Below are 17,515 nucleotides of genomic sequence, written 5' to 3' on the forward strand. Positions count from 1 at the left end.
CTTTATCATCCTTTGCGTGCTTCCCTGTTCTGTCTCCGACTTCACTGGAGAGTATGGAGCGACTCGATTTGGGAACAGCTGGCCTGCTTGAAACCTAGCCCTGTCAATGATCCATAAACCTTGGGGACAGGCAGACACTTCCCCCCCCCCCCCCCCCCCAATGCCAGGTTAATTTAACAGAACACAACTGTTAAATTTATCTTCCCTGGGCAGGATGATAAACCTGAAGTCAAAAGCACACCAGATAACAGAACTAGCTTGAGTTCATATTTTCAAACCATTTCAAGCTAATCAATGATGTAGTTTTAATCTTGCATAAGCCATTCATTCTATTTCCAAATTTACCTTCTCTGCAAACTAACCTCTACAAACTGCTTAAATTACACGGGAAAGAAGCAGTAAGCCTGCATTCTTTTCAGATTTTGCTACTTTTTGGAGAAGCTCCTTTGCAGGAATGGAACAAGAAGATGTAAAATGGGCATTATTGAGGATTATCAAAGAGTAAAACTGAGGAAAATGTCTTATGATGTGGAGTGACAGTCTGATGAATACAGGTGCATCAAGTTTTTAGGATTTCACTGAAATACAGGTTTTAGTTCAACTATTTTCTAAATATGTTTAGAACCCAAAATTATTTTTGTTATCACATATACATCCTCACTACGAGACAGCCAGCCACATGTGATAATAATCATAGTACGTATTGAGCATACTTCTATTTCTGCAAATCCTTTATCCTCAAAGAACAATTTCTATCTTCCAAAAATTCATTTTTAAATAAAGCATCTAAGTGATAGTAGCTAGTACCTTCCAGCTACCTATGTTTCTTTAATACCCCCATTTTATAGATAAGAGAATCAAGACAGTAAAATTAAGTGATCTGCTTAAAGTCATACAGGAAGCCTCCAGTTTCCTCAAACCCTGTACTATCTTCAACTTCTGCAAACTCACTTCCTTTAACAGACTTTAAAAATCTTCTGATGCAGCGAAAGTCTTCCTGCTCTTTGTTTCAGTATTTAACAAAAATAACTTTAAGATCAATTTTCCCTTCATGAGGTTTCAAAATAGAAGTTCTAATTTAAAGATTTCTTTTCTAATCAAATAAAACATTAATTGGTTAATCTACACTTGGTGATTCAGAAAATTGGAACATGACAAACGATTTAGTAAGTCATATGGAAAACTACCGTCCCTAATCAGCCATACACATTTCAGCAGCACAGTCACAGTGATGTGCTTAGAGCAGTTGATAAAGAATATTGCCTTTCTTTCCAAACTGAACGCTCAAACTGCACCCTAATCAGGCTTTCTATTTAAAAATGCTCAGATTACAAGCAAGACACCAAATTAATGCATCACACTTCATACATGCCAGAAAGACATCTGCAACAGTGGGGTGGTGGTTTATGGACCACGATTTCCTCCAGACTCCTTTCTTCTGTACCCACCCCAATCAAAGCAATGCCAAAAATTCATGTTCTTAGCTCTGCTACAGATTTAAAGAAACAAACAAACAACAACAAAAAAACCCCAAACAGTGAAACAGACTATGAAAAACAGAGTCCTTTAACAGGAGAAAATACAAAACAAACACATAACAAGGAAAGTGTTCTAAAACCATTGACTTCCCCCGAAGGGCACAATTTTCAGATGCTATGAGGCCCGTGCTACAACCTCAGCTCACATGAAGAACCACAAGCAGGTAAATTCTGTACACGCTGAAGTTTTATTATTATGAATGTTCATTGCTCTGTTTCTCCAAATCCCCTTTTAATCTATACTTAGGGCATCTAAATATAATAAGCAATCAGCAAACCAACTTTAAGATTTCTCTGAAAAGTAATTTATCCTAGCATTAGACCTACTAAATAGCTTAAAACATAACATTATCCAAAACCAGACCATACTGGCTGCATCACCACTGCTGTCCTCCTTTTCTGTGCGTTAAAACACAGTATAACTAAGATGCTGCAGGGTGCTCTCAACCATCCATATTTGGCCACATTTTCACTGGATGTCTCCATCCATGACTGAGCTCACAGGGTAGGGCCCAATAATCTTAAGTTTTGGGTGATCTCACAAGAGTTATGGAGACTTGAGAGATTTTCAGCACACTAAGTTGCTCATATGAAAAGACTGTGGATTAATCAACTTTTCAGAATATAAAGAATATTTTTTAAAAACCTCTTAGCCCAAGAAATACTCAGTTACAGTACTGATTTGAAGTAAAGGAGGAAGAGTTTTAGAAGGAACAGGGAACCCATGTAAAGGCACACTGTATGCTTAATTCCTTTTTATTTCTAAATCAAATCATATGAATTGGTGTGCTCTTTTCATTGCCATACTGACTGGGTTTGTAACAGCTGTGGAGAAATCCTGGCTGCAGCGCAATCAAAGACAAAACTCTCATTGACTTTTGCTGGGCTCAGATTTCACCCATGGCGATCGAAATGCTGGGAGCAGCTAGTGACTTACCTACAATACAGTGCCTGTCACTGCCAACACTATTACAATAAGGAGCAGTGGGATATTTTTGCTAAACTTCCTTGGTATACAAAATACCCACACTATTCACAAGAGCTGACAACAAAAGCTTGGTAGAAGATGCCTCTTGGCTTCTTGCTGACCTTTTGAGCGCATTAGTAGAAAAGCAAGATGCAGCTAAAAGTATCTTGTGAAGGATATTACAATCCTATGATTTTGCTGAGAAACTGCTGTCCAATTTTAAGTGAAAGGATTGCCCGAGTCACACAGAACACCAGCAAGACAACAGCGATGCTTATGCCATATCAAAAACTGACCACATGAAACATTTTACTTATGAAAGGCTATAACAAAGCAGCCTTGCTTTTCCTAGGGAAGTAAATAGCAACTGACCCCATGGATTAAATTTAAGATTTGTGTATCTACAGTCTGTTTATATTAGAAGTAGACAAAAAATAATCTTTGTTAATTTATATGCACAGCACATGGTTCATTTCACTACATTCTATTTATGAATTTTCAAAAGAGATATAGAACAAAGCCTCTTCATTTTCTTTTTTTCCTCGTTTTCTGCGTTCAAACTAGGTCACACTGAAAGACCACTTGCCTTTGACTTATAACTGGCAGTCTCAGTTTATATCAATAGTCGGTGGAGTTTAGTACTGTTAACGTAGCAATTCCTCCTTCAATCTAAACTCTGTTGTTACAAGTGATTCCTAAAATAATGACCAGTGATTAAAGCATATACAGAGACTGAAATTAGAGAACACTACTATTTTTCCTTAATTTTCTCAGTTTGTTTAAATTTTGCAATAAGCCTTGTTGAATGTTTTTCTTCTGACCTGCAAAGACAGGAAACTGCCTCTAGAGAAGAGATCTTTGTTTCCAAGAATAGCAATATGCTCGAGGTCTTATCTCTCTCGTTTATAACAGTAGCATAAGCAAGACAGTCCTGTGAACAGTGACATGAAATACTTGACTATATTTGCACACTTTTATTCTTAATATTGTGGTATAACCCCATTCTCCTGGGCCATCTTCAAAGCAAGTATTACTCTTTGTAATATGCAACCATCAGCTAGGTCTACCCTGACACAGAATGTATGAGTATCTAATCTAAATTGATGTTAATTGGACCAGAATTGTCTCCTCCTGAAGTGACACATTTCAAAGGAATCACAGTTACAGACCACTAAGACCAAAGTTTCTCAGGCTTCAGACAAAGACTAGATCAGTTGCACAGGACAAACGGAACTAGCTGCTCATGCCTACTGGGAGATAGGCCAACAGGAACGGTAAAAGAAAACGAGCATACAGCTAAAAGAGACTTTGTGGCAGCAATATTTATGACAACATGCTGTTTCATGCTACATATGACAGCTTAAGTCCTTATACAGAAATCTTGCTGGAAATCTTAACTCAGAACTGAGTAATTTCTTCTAACTATGCATTGTGCTCTTATTCTCCAGCAGCGCAACACTGCCTTTCTACAGCACAGCTGAACAACTCTGCAGGAGCAAAGCTACAGGGAGACTGGCAGGAGTCCGCGAGGCTGGCCCGCTCTTTGAGAGGTTCTGCTGAACCATCTGGCTTCAGGGCAGCAGGCCAGAAGGGCTGGCAATGGATTCTGTGAGCTCAAATACAAGTATGCCAGTTTATTTGGAGAGTGTGTCCCCCACCCTCAAATCCTTTCTATGGGACTAATCATGTCCTTAAAAGCTGTGCACTCAGCTGTGCTGAAGTATTGCAAGAGATCAAATCCATGGGCTTCTCAAAGGGTGATCCAGTGTGAATACTAAAAGCTAGCATAGGAAGAAGAGATGATGTTTTGGTTTTTAAATCCTTCAGCAAGAACTGGAAAAAAGGAAAACAGTACTGGCCTCTAGTTCTTCTAGTTCCTAGTAAACACTGCCTTCCAGATCTTGCCAACAAGCTTCTTTTCCACTGATCCAAAACCATGAGATGCCATCAAAACCAAATGCCTCCACCCTCCATAAAGATGATATCTGTGACAATTCTGTACAAGTCTTGCAGTGATAAGAAAACTAGAAGATGTAGAGCTGATGCCGCAACAGGCAAAGAAATACTAGATAATTCTTTAGATAGCTTCCACTTTTTAGATATTTTCATGTAGTGCTAACATATGGGTACACCCACACACATGTATTAAGACCAGCATCGGGTATATAAAATACTGAATAAGATAACTTCCATTTCATCTCTGCCAACAGGTTGTTGCTGTGCGGTGCAACGTTCAGCTTAATTGACAGAAAGTGTAAGCTACAACTACAAAACTACATTTTGTTTCCATGATGAGAATCCATCTTTCAATAAACAAACAGGAGTCAACTTAAAGGACTTCATAGTTCAAGGCCTTCAAAAATGGGGAAAAAATGATGTTAATTCCAGTGCTTTAAACTTTAACCCTGCTAACAAATTAAAGTTCACATTGTACTTTTCAGCTGGCCTGGATCTTGCTATTAGTTTCCTATCCAAAAATGTTTGGAAAACTTTGATAATAAACACTTCCTTTTTTTCCATTCCAAAACAGTCTTTCACAACAACATTATTTGTGTTTGGTGATGGAGGTCTTGCCACAGTCAGCTGGAATTCAGTCATGCATACCTGGCCTCAACAGCCTCAAGAGGAAGGTAGATGGGACATGACCTTTACATGTAGCACAGGACCAAAAGGTCATTGAGGCAGCTATCAAGATCCTGGTTGAAGATGAGGATTACTCACATGAGGGCACAGACGCACTAAAACCAAGAGAATGCAAGAAGTGAAAGTGAGGCACCTGTATTATGATGAGTTTCACTTCACTGGACATCTGGGAAGAAGTGAAACAGTGCAAGGAGTTCTCCTTCCTACACGCTCATACCCTGCACATGAAAAACAAGCAGGATGTATGCATAGCTCCAGAGTCCCTGCAAGGGCAAAAAACCATGTGTAACAGTGTAAATATCCAGGTGGACAATCCTATGGAAGAGGGATGCACAACATGATAAAACTGGGAGCACTGATTGACCTTTGCTGCTACAGATATTTAAGTTTCACAAAAATAGTCTTTGAGTGATTTTTCTTACAGCCCTCTGATGATCAAAACATCATCATGCAACAAAGCATGTGATCTGTCATAGCATAAAGGCAACCCAGAACTCTCCAGCTCCAAACCACACCAGAGAGAAAAGGAGATATCTGTCTTTTCAACAGCAGTGCGAAACTGTTGTGAATTTGCAAACTGTCCCACTTGTCCAACCTCCAGACTGTCCTGCCAGATTTCGATTAGCTGCTTCCTCCCATATTATCAGCATTAGCAACTATCATATATGGAAAACGTTATACAGGCAGCCATCAATTACACCTCCCACAGTACTCAGACAAACCCAACGTACCTGAAAACGGGATACAAGATGAATTTTACCCAGCATAGAACCAATGTAAGATTTGATACAAACTAGTAAGTAGGTTCTGTGTTGCCTACTTACAGGCTTATGGTTTGTATTGGTCAAGGGGGAAAACAAGAAAGTATGATTATTTGTGACTCCTATCTGCTGGTGTAATTCCACTTTAATCAATAGAGCTAAATGGCCATGGAAATGGAGTAATGCAGTCATGCAAAGTCCACGTGTTTAAAGATCACTACCCTCATCTCCCATGCCCTCTATTAAATGCATGATCCCTGCTGAATCTCAAAGAAGTTCCTGTTGGAAACAGAACCTCTGAAAACTGATAAGATTTGCCTGACTACTTTCTGCCATCATGCCAAGTACACCTTTTACACATTTATGACACCTCTGTATATCATTCCTATCTCCCAGGTGGAGAATTATGACAAAAAGAGCAAGAGTCCCTATCTGTCTCAGTCATACTGAAACAACTGTAAGTTTGTATCACTTTAAAGGTATTAAGACACCTGAATGACTTAATCCAGATGATAGAAGAGTCTGTGGACAACAATGTGGGTCTCCCCATTCCTACCTGTGGCCCGAGTCCCAAGTATGATTGTTTTTTCTTATAGCTGATAGCAACTTCTAGCGTAACAGCTGATTACATACCAAGCAGTGAGCAGGAGCCCTCTGCCTGCAAAATTGGTATTGTAACATGAGAGGTTTTGCCAGACCATCAAACCTCTGTGATATTTGCACAACAACCACCTTCCCCTCCTGTAGATCTCAGCACGATCGATGCATTCTGTGTTTTACAGTATGAAGTGAGAGAGACTATGTACAAAAAATGCCTGAAGGCAAAAGTAGTTTTCTTTTCAACACCACTTGCTCACAGATGAGAAATCCATGGGAATCAGACAATGATTCACAGTATATGTCGTTTATATTCAAGTTACACCACAAAACCAACCACCATGACTGACAACTGTCTTCTGTTAAAGGCTAAGTTATCAGGAACAGCAGGTAAGTTCACTTTTTTTCTTCTTCTTCTGTTCCCTCGTCACTGGCTACTATCCACAGAGTCCATATGTTATTTGAAGCTTGTTCTGTATTGGGTCTCACTCACCTGATATTAAAATAATTTGCTTGTCATTTATCCATTAGATATTTACATGAGCCATATTTACTACAAAAGTCCACAAACAGCAACAAAAAACCCTGATGTAGTTACTGCTCACATTCTTTACAAGAAAGATACCAAGTCCCTCTTCATTTTACTCTAAATGTCTAATAGATGTTTCAAACACTTCATGGGCTTTAACTGATATGGGTTTATATACCCTCACAATTGCAAATAAAACATTACAAGTGACAGAAGAATGCTGCATTAGAATGCCTTTTTTTTCTTTTTTTGGCTTTCCAGAGTCTTTTCTTCCTGTTCCTTTTGCCCTGTCCTTTCCTCTCTTTTCAATCATTAGCAAAACCCTTATGATTGTGCCTACCATAAGATTAGAACAGGCAGACAGCAATGCTACAGAGTCCATGCTGAATAAAAGGTCATGGAAATGGTTGAGAAAATATTCCTCAGAGCTATATGTAAAACAGCCTTCCATGCTGCTGCCCAAACATAGTGTCCCTAAAAGATTACATGCCACTCTGCAAATGAAATTAATTCTCCTGCTGACAGACTTGCTATCCTACTACCACTATACTTAGCAAAAGATGGTACTTTTTCAGGACTCTGGTCCTGCACACCACTTTAACACTTGTTTAACATTTAGTGGGACTACACCTAAATCCATAAGTTCTGCTGAACTGAGCAAGAGAACTTCGCACTTTCCAACATGGAAATGGATCATGCCAGACCATAACAGACCAACGGTTTGGCTGCCGTCTGGAAATGAAATACAACAGCCTGACTCCCCCTTCCCTTGTTGCACTTTGCTTAGTCATTTATATCCCAGTTATGAGTATTTGGGCCAGTAACATCTGAAGTCTATTTTATGCCCACTCATTCCAGGGATAAAAAGGTTCAAGGCAGGGAAGGATCATGTTTCAACTATATGCCTTTCAGAGCTGGTGACATGTAAGTTAACCAGCTTTGAACACATACCATACCAGGCACATGAGTTCATAAACCGCTACCTAAAATAGAATGCTAGCATAAACCTCTGAATTCTAGCAGTCTTGGAGGATAACAGGTTGAAAAACAGATACCTCGCCACTGCAAAAGCAGAAGGACCCCATATTTCTCATTAGAAATATTTTTTGACAATTTTGTTGACCACATCTGGCTGAAAAGTAGAAAAATGTGGTTCAAGTTCCTAATAATTCTTTCAAAACATTTCAGAAATAGAGCTTTTCTGTTTATTTCATGCTCTACACAGTAACACCGGACTCTTCCCTAAACGAGCTTTTGGCTAACAGAGCCTTGAGCACAGATGGGTCTCTGTCCTTATTTAGCAGGCATTCTCCGAAGGCATCGCTGTCTGATTTTATAACATATGATTCAAATGGTTTGGTGACTTGGCCAGAACATGTAACCCATTTTCTCAATGCTCGGTTCATTAGCAAAGCTTGCGTTTATCAACTGCACACTAAATCTGCATAACATTGAACTCCCCTATCACTGATTATCTGTCTTAAATAGGAATTAATTATCAGTAATAGAAAACAATCAATTACCGATTTCCTCTCTTGTTTCAGCTCCTGCACATAGCGCGTTAACTCCCCAGTGATGAGAGAGGTCATGTTCTCTGAAATGACTTCATGCTGTCCGGCATAGTCATTCATTTCATTTAAAGTAGCTAGGAAGGCTCTAGTTGATGTGTACCTGCAGAGGACAAAAACACATTTTGCTTTTAATCTCTTTGTTTGCAGGACATGCACACTGCAAAGGGATGTTGCATCCTTCTTAAGCATTTAGTATTGCTGCATGAGACTGAACATGGATTAGCATACATTGACTTGAAGGAATCTCCTAGAAGGAAACCTACCTCATGCACTGACAGTTCTCTGATAAATTAATCTTGATACAGACACAGTTTGATATTGGCTACTAAAATACCACAGTTTTAGAGTGCCAGGTGTTTTATCAGCACAGCTCTGGGACTTCACTATTCTAAACTCTATTCACCAAATATTTTCCAGTTGCACTCTTTCAAGACCTGCAGTTCAGCCCACAGTCAGTACGCCCTGATCTAAAAAAAAAAAAACAAAAAAAAAAAAACAACCACCACACCCTCTCACAACCCAAAACAGCATTTGGCTAGTATAGCACAGAGAAGAAAACTTTTTAAAGTGTTACTTGGGATTTAGATTAGCTACAATTTAGTGATACAAGTTTTCAAAAAGATACGATATGTTAGCTGGGTGTTCATTGTCAATCCATGTATTTTAGTATCTTCCATGGCAAGATTATTTTCCATATAAAATAATAATACATGGAATGTTGTGTTGGAGATTAAGAGGAAGAAATGAACATCTGTGCACACAATTTCAAAGACAGTAGATTATGTTACTGGCATACACAGCACTGACCCAAAAGAATTGCATTTAAATACCCCAGGACAGCTTGTTGTGCTGGTCAGTTGGAAGAGAGCAGCTCTGAAGCACTGCTCTTGCATATATTAGAAAAAACATTAATATTAGATGGTAGCAGCTTGCACCATTAGCAGCACCTAAGGCAGAGAAAGCAAAGCAAAAGCAGAGAGATGTAGAGCAAATAAAGAGCAGTATGAGTGGGGATGGACGAAGTCATCAGAGAACAGCAAGACAGAAAAAAGAAACCAAGAGACAAGACCAAAAATATAATCCAATATAAGCAGTCGCATTCATAGTCAAGTTATGCTGCCTCAAGAGAAATCTCCAGCTGCAAAAAATATGGGATAAAAGCCACTGAAGTACAGATTGAACAATAATCTTGAAAATGCATCATTTTTAGACAATCTAAATGTATACAGTGTTCCAAGGTACCCAAAGGTCACATGACAAACCACCAGCCATTATTTAGAGGCATTATGGAAAATACAAGGTGAACAATATATTTAAAAGGGCAAAGGATACACAGGATCTGCTGTGCTACATCACATGGACCATTTAACTCCAATATCCTTTTTCCAGCAACGACAGATGTGTCAAAAAAAGACTGCAGTGAACTCAAAATACCCATTTATAGCATAAATACCTAAAGGGAGATTTTTTCCTAATACCAGGTGCAGACCAAAATGCCAGGCGTATGTGCTGGTAGGATATTCTTCCTAAATAACCATTCTCACAATGGTCTTTATTTGGACCCATATCCCTGTAATGTATAAGCTTCCTTGTGTAAGTGGCAATGTTTTAGGAAACAATGACATAAATAGCTGATTCCAAATAATGTTACTAAAAATAAATTAAAAAGAAAAAAAAAGCTAATTTTTATCTTAGTTGATACAAATCACTAGAATAGCTGTACACAGCAGCTGGGGGGTCTGACCTAAAAATCTAAGCTAATATAATCACACAGTTGGATCCAAATCCAAACTCTTTTGAAGTATTTTAAATATTAGGGTGAAGGGCTCAAGTGTGCTGCCAGTCTCTAAAGATACAGAGCAGCCTCCTGCAATATAAGGCTCCAGAGTTGGAATCTTCTACAGCACCTTCTTCCAAGCTGATGCATTACCAAACACTGAAGCTGAGTAACTTTAAAGTCAGAGTGCTCTAAGGAAAAGGTTACAACTCTGGCTAAGGGACTGTCCTTCGGAAGGCTTCTCCTCTAAAAACCTGTTCTAAAGACAGCTCATCAGGGGCAGGTACGTTCTTTATGACATGTGATCCATCACCCTCTGCATGCATTTCCCTAGTATCAGTCAGTGAAGGAGCTGTGCTTTGACACTGCTGTCACTATCTGCAAGCACTACATTAGCCATCTCCCCCAGGGAGATGCACTCTGAAAACTTAAGTCAATGGCAGATAGCTGAGGCAATACAATATCCCCCAACGGCAGCAAGTCATGTGGCAACCAATTCCAGGATTCTGGAAGTGCAACCATGTCCCTTCACCTCGTTCTTCAGGAATCAGCAATTTCTCCTGAGGTGTCATAACATTATTCCTCTAGCAAGTTGCTAGTCTGTGCTGTCGGTCCATTTGAGTAATTTAATACTTACACAGAATGCTCAAGTTTTATGTTAGAATTAACAAGTGTTTCTGCTGAAGCTAATTAGAGTCTGGTCATTCACTTCAAAGAATCAGGATCATCTAGTCTGGCTGGAAATTTTTAAAGGTACCTAAAAAAACCCAATGCATCTAGCAACCCTGACATTTAAAGAAAACTGAGTGGTTAACAGACCAAATCCAAACTTCTTTGAAAATCTGTTCCTTAATATCTACCTTACAAGCCCACTTCTGCATGTATGATTTCTTTTACATCCTTACTAATTATCATTTACAGAGCCTTTGGTTTACAACTCAAATCCTAGTTGGTGACCCAGCCTTTCCCCCTTCCTCCATTAAGGTATGCTCACCTAGCAGTAGATCATGAACGTACCTGTATTCTTCCTCTTCTTTGGAGTTCTTTTTGGGCTGATATTTCTTTGAAAGGTTCCTAAAAATAAAAATATACATATAAATAAAAATTAAGATCTCCCTTAAAATAACTGGACAGTCCTTGCATGCACATACTTTCAAATACTGTGGGGTTTCAGTTTTATTTGCAGTGACTAGATACCTCGTCAGAAGTATGATTCTTCAGTATGATTAGGTTTTGATTTATGTTGTAGTAGCACCCAGAGCACCAGGCCCCACTGTGCTTCAGTCTAACTGCAATAGAGTAACAGATTCTGAAGCTGAACAGTTCATAAATTAAGGCTTTTATATATATATATTATATATATTGAATATATATATTGAATATATATACACACTACATATATTCAAGAGCAAGGCCGCTTTATTAACAGTGGTGTCTATGCAGTAATGATAAAACAAATTATATTGGACATATAGATGACAAGACTATTGATATATCTGTGGCAGGGTTTATGAACAATACCTCTGAAATCAGAATAATTCTATTGCAATCTCTTTCAGGCTGCTAGTAAGTAAGCTCACAATATTCTGCATGGTGCTTACGAGCATGCAAGAAAACAGGAAAGGGAGAAAGAGGGACACTGAAATAACTGGCAAAATGAGCACAGACCTCTTCTGTGCTGCGATACCAGGATCTCCCACACTCTGAACTCAGCCCTACTACTCTCTGCCTTCCTGCAGCCAACTAGCCCCTCTGCTGCACTGCTGTGAAATGGAAACCATTTATTTTAGCTTTACAAGGCTGTTTTAATCATTAAGAAAAACATACAAGTGAAATCAGTGGAATTGATCTGAAGTGCTATGAAGTTTCATTGATCTGTCCACACAGAACTCTTCAGAGGATTCCCAGAACATGGCCACTTGAAAATAAACTGTTTTTTTGGTTTTTTTGTTTTTTTTTAGAAATATAAGTCACTTCCTATTGCATATTGGTTTTAGGGCTAACAGGAAGACAGCAGGGCCTCTAGTCTCATCTTTCCTATTCCTTTTATTCTTGCAAGGGAAGTAAGAAGCATCTGCCCAAGCAGAGTTCTAGCCAAAATCCTGGCAAATTTGCAAAGACAGGTATGTGTTTCTTATCATTTATCCCTACTAGAATGCCTCCAAATAAGCATTTCCATTCCATCCTCTGAAAAGAGGATGCTCTGAAACGACGAACTTCTCTTGTTCTACAAGCAGCAGTTTCAACCAAAGAGCATCAGTGTGGCAATAATTCTGGAAACTGTTCTGAATGATCAAGTTAAGTTTCATGGCCTTCTTGATACACCATAGGAATGCCTGCACGTACCTGCTAAAGAGGAAAGAAAGGAGGAGAAAAGAAAAAGCACAAAAAGACTAAACTAATAAGACATTTTCACACACACACACACACACACACACACACACAAAAATGCACATCTCCGTGCATTGCCAATAACGTGCTGCCCAATTAATCCTGACATGCACAACTACTCTAGTCTTGTGAGCCTCTGAAGTATAGAGACGTCTCTGGGTTGAGGCAAAAAGCCCCCCAGCAAACAGTATGCTTTCACAGAAAAAGCATTCAGAAAATATATGACAAGAATTAGCAACTGGATTAAACATATTTGATTCTCTATCTACTTTATAATGTATATATAAAACACATGTATTTGGGTTCTTCAGATTTTTTTCCCCAACTTTTATTTTTAACCTAAAATAAAAAAAAAGTAGGGTTTTAACCAGGATACACACACACAAACACAGAAGTGATACTGAATCCAGTAAGAGCCAATAAGACTCTCCTATATTTAAGACAGGCATTCAACTATGCAGTATCAGGACCAGAACACTGGCACTTCCCAGGTGCAAGCTCATGAAGCCATGACACCTCCAAATCTAAAAGCTAACAAAGAGGCAACTAATGCATAAGAGTAAAGACAAGGAATAAAAGAGCAGTTCTGAGAAGATTCTGTGCTAGCCGCTGCACCTGTCTGTTTCTGATTCACATTTCTATTTGCCTTTTGCTCTGCATCATTTTTTCTGCCTTTCCAGCTTGTTTCCTCTGCTCTCTCATTTCCACTTCTTTTGTATCTCTCCCTTTCTCTCTTTCAAAGTTTATTATCAATCAGAGATTCTTGATTCTCGGATTATCCTGGTATCTTAAGCGCTTTTTAAAACTCCTTTGTCAAGGCTATCAGTCAGCCTCGTATTAGGCCAGGCTTTTGACACGCTGGCCTGCTGACACTCAGAGTTTGCATGCTATAAAGTAAGAAGTGATTAGGGGAGGAGGGCAATGCAACACCACTTCAGCACTCCAAACACAGCATCCAACACATCAAGGTCCAACTGAAGGTCAAAACAAAATGCAGAAACAAATGAACATTGTATCATAGTTTCTGCATCCCTTCCTTCCCAATCTAGTTTAGTGAGTTGACCATTATAAAACCATTTGTAAGAAAACAATCATGACAAATTTGAACTGGGCTATCAAATCAGGACTAACTGTAAATGGTACAAGCAGGACTTGAATAGTACATGCACACTGCATGAAGAGGTGACACTGGGAATTTTTTCCACTTGTATAACCAAATATATCTGATGTATCCTGAAAATACTTAGATGCAAACAAAAGTCTTCCATAAATATCTGCAGAATTATAAAGACAAAGGAAAGAAACATTTTAAAACAGAAGCCAGTCAGGCTCCAATATACGAGCAAGCTGGGATATTGGTAGTCAGGTATGAAGAATAGCTAGCTAGGGAGCCCAGACACCAAACAGAAAACATGAATTTCACAGAAGAAACCAAAGTTCAGCACTTTTTCTTGCACTAAAAATAAAAATTTGAGTTAAATTCACCAGAGTATCTTGTACTAGCTTGTCCCTTTTTGTGGTATGTGTACATGTTATGATATGCCGCAGTCCTTTCACACTAAATAGATGTGATATAAATAAGAAAGGTTTGCCACAGACAGGTGAAGATATATTAAAAGCACATGCCTTTATTTATTTATTTTTAAAATGGCCAGGATTGTTTTATCTCAATATTTGACAGGTCTACATTTTTGTTTTTTCTTTTACATCTCTAAGTTCTTACATGGCTCCAAATGCCATTGTATCAAAGGGCTCCTCAGGGATGAATGCATTCATCCTCAAATCATACCAAAGGTTGAGGGGAGAAATGCAACTATGCATGGAGAATTAAAACACAATAAGAAGCAGCAAATTGACCAAGTTCGTTTTGGAAGTCTGGTACAGAACAAGGAACAGAACTCAGCAGTTCGGAGTCTCAGGATACCTTCCTGTATCTGGTGACTGTCTCCCACTTTCCTTAAATATTTTTTTGTTCTTCCTTAATTAACTCTTCACACTTAAAATCCATCATCTCAATAAATTCAGTGGGTCTAAGATATGTTTCCTCATTAGATAGACCAAATCACAGATACTCTGCTGGAGTTTCCCAATCCACTCAAACTATTTCAGTTCACTCTGCCTCTGTAATTTGATCTCATTGCCATAGGATGTGAGTGATTTGTTCCTATACAACTCATCTTCTATTTCCTGCTTCTCTATAGCAGAAACCCCTGGGGAATCCTTGGGGCATTCCCCTGAGAAAGCACACAAACATAAAAGAAGAGTTTTAGCAACATACCAGCTCTTTGTAAATAATAGGTCATTGTGCATCTCAAAAGCAACTCTAACACAAGCATCAAAAATTGTCCGATTGTTTTTTCCCCCTCCATGGACATTGTGTATAGATATATAGATATCAGCCAGAATATCAAGTCTCGATCTCTGCAAATACTGGGAAGAAGTGAGAAGTTCTGTGTATCACAATCAAGTGGAAAAAGGTACAGGAGGGGCTAGGAAGCTTTAGCCCTGCACTCTGCTCCCCAGTTACCATCCATTCCCTCCTCCATCACTTCTGCCTTATCACCATGGAACTAGCAACTGCCAGCCGTATTGCACCACGGCCTCTCTCCACAGCAGCACGACTGCGTATTGCAGCCTCTCCTAACCCCTGCTCAGGCCCCATTTCTTCCACCCTACTTGGGAAAGCAGGGCAGGAGCTGCCCGTTGTGAAAGTGTTCTTAGCTCCTCTTCCCTCCGCCTCCTTCCCCATTTACACCACATCTGACCTGCGGTCATTCATTTTCTGCATCTGGATCACGTTATTTGTATTCTTACCTCCAGCTTGATGGTCCAACCAGAAAAGCTGAAAATACCTATCAGGAATTTCCAGTCATTTAGCTACTTGAGATAAATACACAGGATCTCTGTTCTGTTCAGTAGATACATCACAAGAACAGTAGCAAGATTGCACAGCTGTCAAAAAAATCAAATCATATGCTCCAGTCTGGCTAATTATATTAAGTTTCCAAGGGCAGAGACTGACTTTTTGACCTGCAGTTTCTCCAGCACCCATACAACAAGAACCTCTCTCATGAATGCAAACCCTAAACTTTAATGATAATTTGCTGTTAGATGTTCTGCTGAATTCCTAAACCCCCTGGCTCCTTTGTGCAGTCCCCATTTCATGGAAAAAAATTATAATGGAAAAAAACTCAAAACCTTAGCCATTAACCACGAGTAAATCATGAATAAGCCCTAGTATGCTACTCAGTCACCTAAATAGGTTTCTTTTACAAAGCATATGATTTGTTCTCCAGCTAGAAGCAATCTTTATAAACCAAATGAACTGCCATCAAAGAAATGGTGAGCTTACAGATGGGCCTGAATAGATTTAGAGACTTAACAGATACAACTCAAAGTCATGAACTATATAGTTCAACTTACCTAAGCTGTTTTGCATAGCTGAGTTCAATCTCTGTTCTTTCTTTTACAAACTTGATGTATTTTTCCAGAACATCAATACCCCATTGCGTGTGTTTTTCTAAGTTGTCAAACTGGTCCTGCAATGAATCAAAAAAATAGTTTAGTCTCACTGAGCTTAGAGATAACTTTAAAAAATTTCCAAAGTGCACATCACCATAAAGAACGCGCTACTAATATTTTCCATTATTACAGTTAGACCTTTTTGAAGCATAGTTTTTTTTAATCAACTGAAGTCTATCTTTTAATATGAGACCAATTCAGCAACATTCTTCATTCCTCATTTCTGAACCAATTTCATTTCAGAAATCCTGGCAATTCCACGGAATGCAATATTTCTAATATAAAGACATACTTAAACAGAGGATAAGAAATGGAAACTCTCACCAGCATTTTATTTTATTCTGAAGAGATAATATAAATTCCATGAATTTGAGGTCTATTCCTACTTAATTCTGATTTTAGGCTGAAAAAAAGAGATTTACACTTAAGACTTGTCAGCATCATGCCTTAGAATACCATTTAGAACAGCTAAACATCTTTCCACAGAACAGAATTTACTTTCCCCTACAGCCTCATGTTTGTTTCTAAAATAGAAAACATGCTAACAAATGATATCACAAAAAATGATGTTAGCTATGTTTACAGTAAGTCTTCTTGTCTATCTCCATTTATATACAGATGCTACTTTGTTCTTCAAAATATTGCTGCCCTCAAAAACAGTCACACATGCTTTCACTAAAATCTTCTTCAGTCAAGAGCATTCCACAAGTCAGTCTGGGATTTCCAAATGCCAAGAGAAATTAAGCAACCCTAAAATCCTGATTATCCAAGCCAACTGCTTATTAGTATCTGTAGAGCAAACTTAAGATTATCTTACTTTTTTCAATTTAGTTACTTCAACAGTACTCAAATTCCACACTCATCTATACCATACAGCATTGCCAAAGTTAACTTTTCTACAGTATTCAAAATGCATGCTAAATTGTGATATACTGAATACTTGTTTCACGTGGAAAGTTAAATATAGCTTTGTACATCTGCAGTACAAAGGTTAGATTTACAACATCTTCCAAAATCTGTACACAGCAATAGATTCGGGCAGATGCTTAGCTGCTGTAACTACAGCTTCTGACAGAAGCGATGCTTCTTTCCACTGGCCAAAGAATTGGTGCTGTGACTTTCAGTTTGTAGAGCTATCATCAAATACCATCAAACCAGTATAAACCCACTTCCTTAAATTCACAGAACAGAAATACAGAGACTACTACAAAGCCTAGTA

General features: G+C 38.6%; 1 protein-coding gene across 15 annotated transcripts in view; it reads right to left on the reverse strand.

The window, feature by feature from the left end:
* Window positions 1–17,515, reverse strand: part of FNBP1 (formin binding protein 1) — a 103,320-nt gene that overhangs the window by 53,614 nt on the left and 32,191 nt on the right. For all 15 annotated transcript variants that reach the window (XM_026101832.2, XM_026101844.2, XM_026101843.2 and 12 more), the window contains exons 2-4: window positions 16,198–16,313; window positions 11,401–11,457; window positions 8,559–8,706 (exon numbers count right to left, since the gene is read on the reverse strand). In XM_026101832.2, coding sequence (XP_025957617.1) covers window positions 8,559–8,706; window positions 11,401–11,457; window positions 16,198–16,313 — 321 coding nt within the window. The remainder of the gene's footprint in view (window positions 1–8,558; window positions 8,707–11,400; window positions 11,458–16,197; window positions 16,314–17,515) is intronic.

This window comes from Dromaius novaehollandiae, chromosome 20 (genome assembly GCF_036370855.1).
Source record: "Dromaius novaehollandiae isolate bDroNov1 chromosome 20, bDroNov1.hap1, whole genome shotgun sequence".
Lineage (NCBI taxonomy): Eukaryota > Metazoa > Chordata > Aves > Casuariiformes > Dromaiidae > Dromaius > Dromaius novaehollandiae.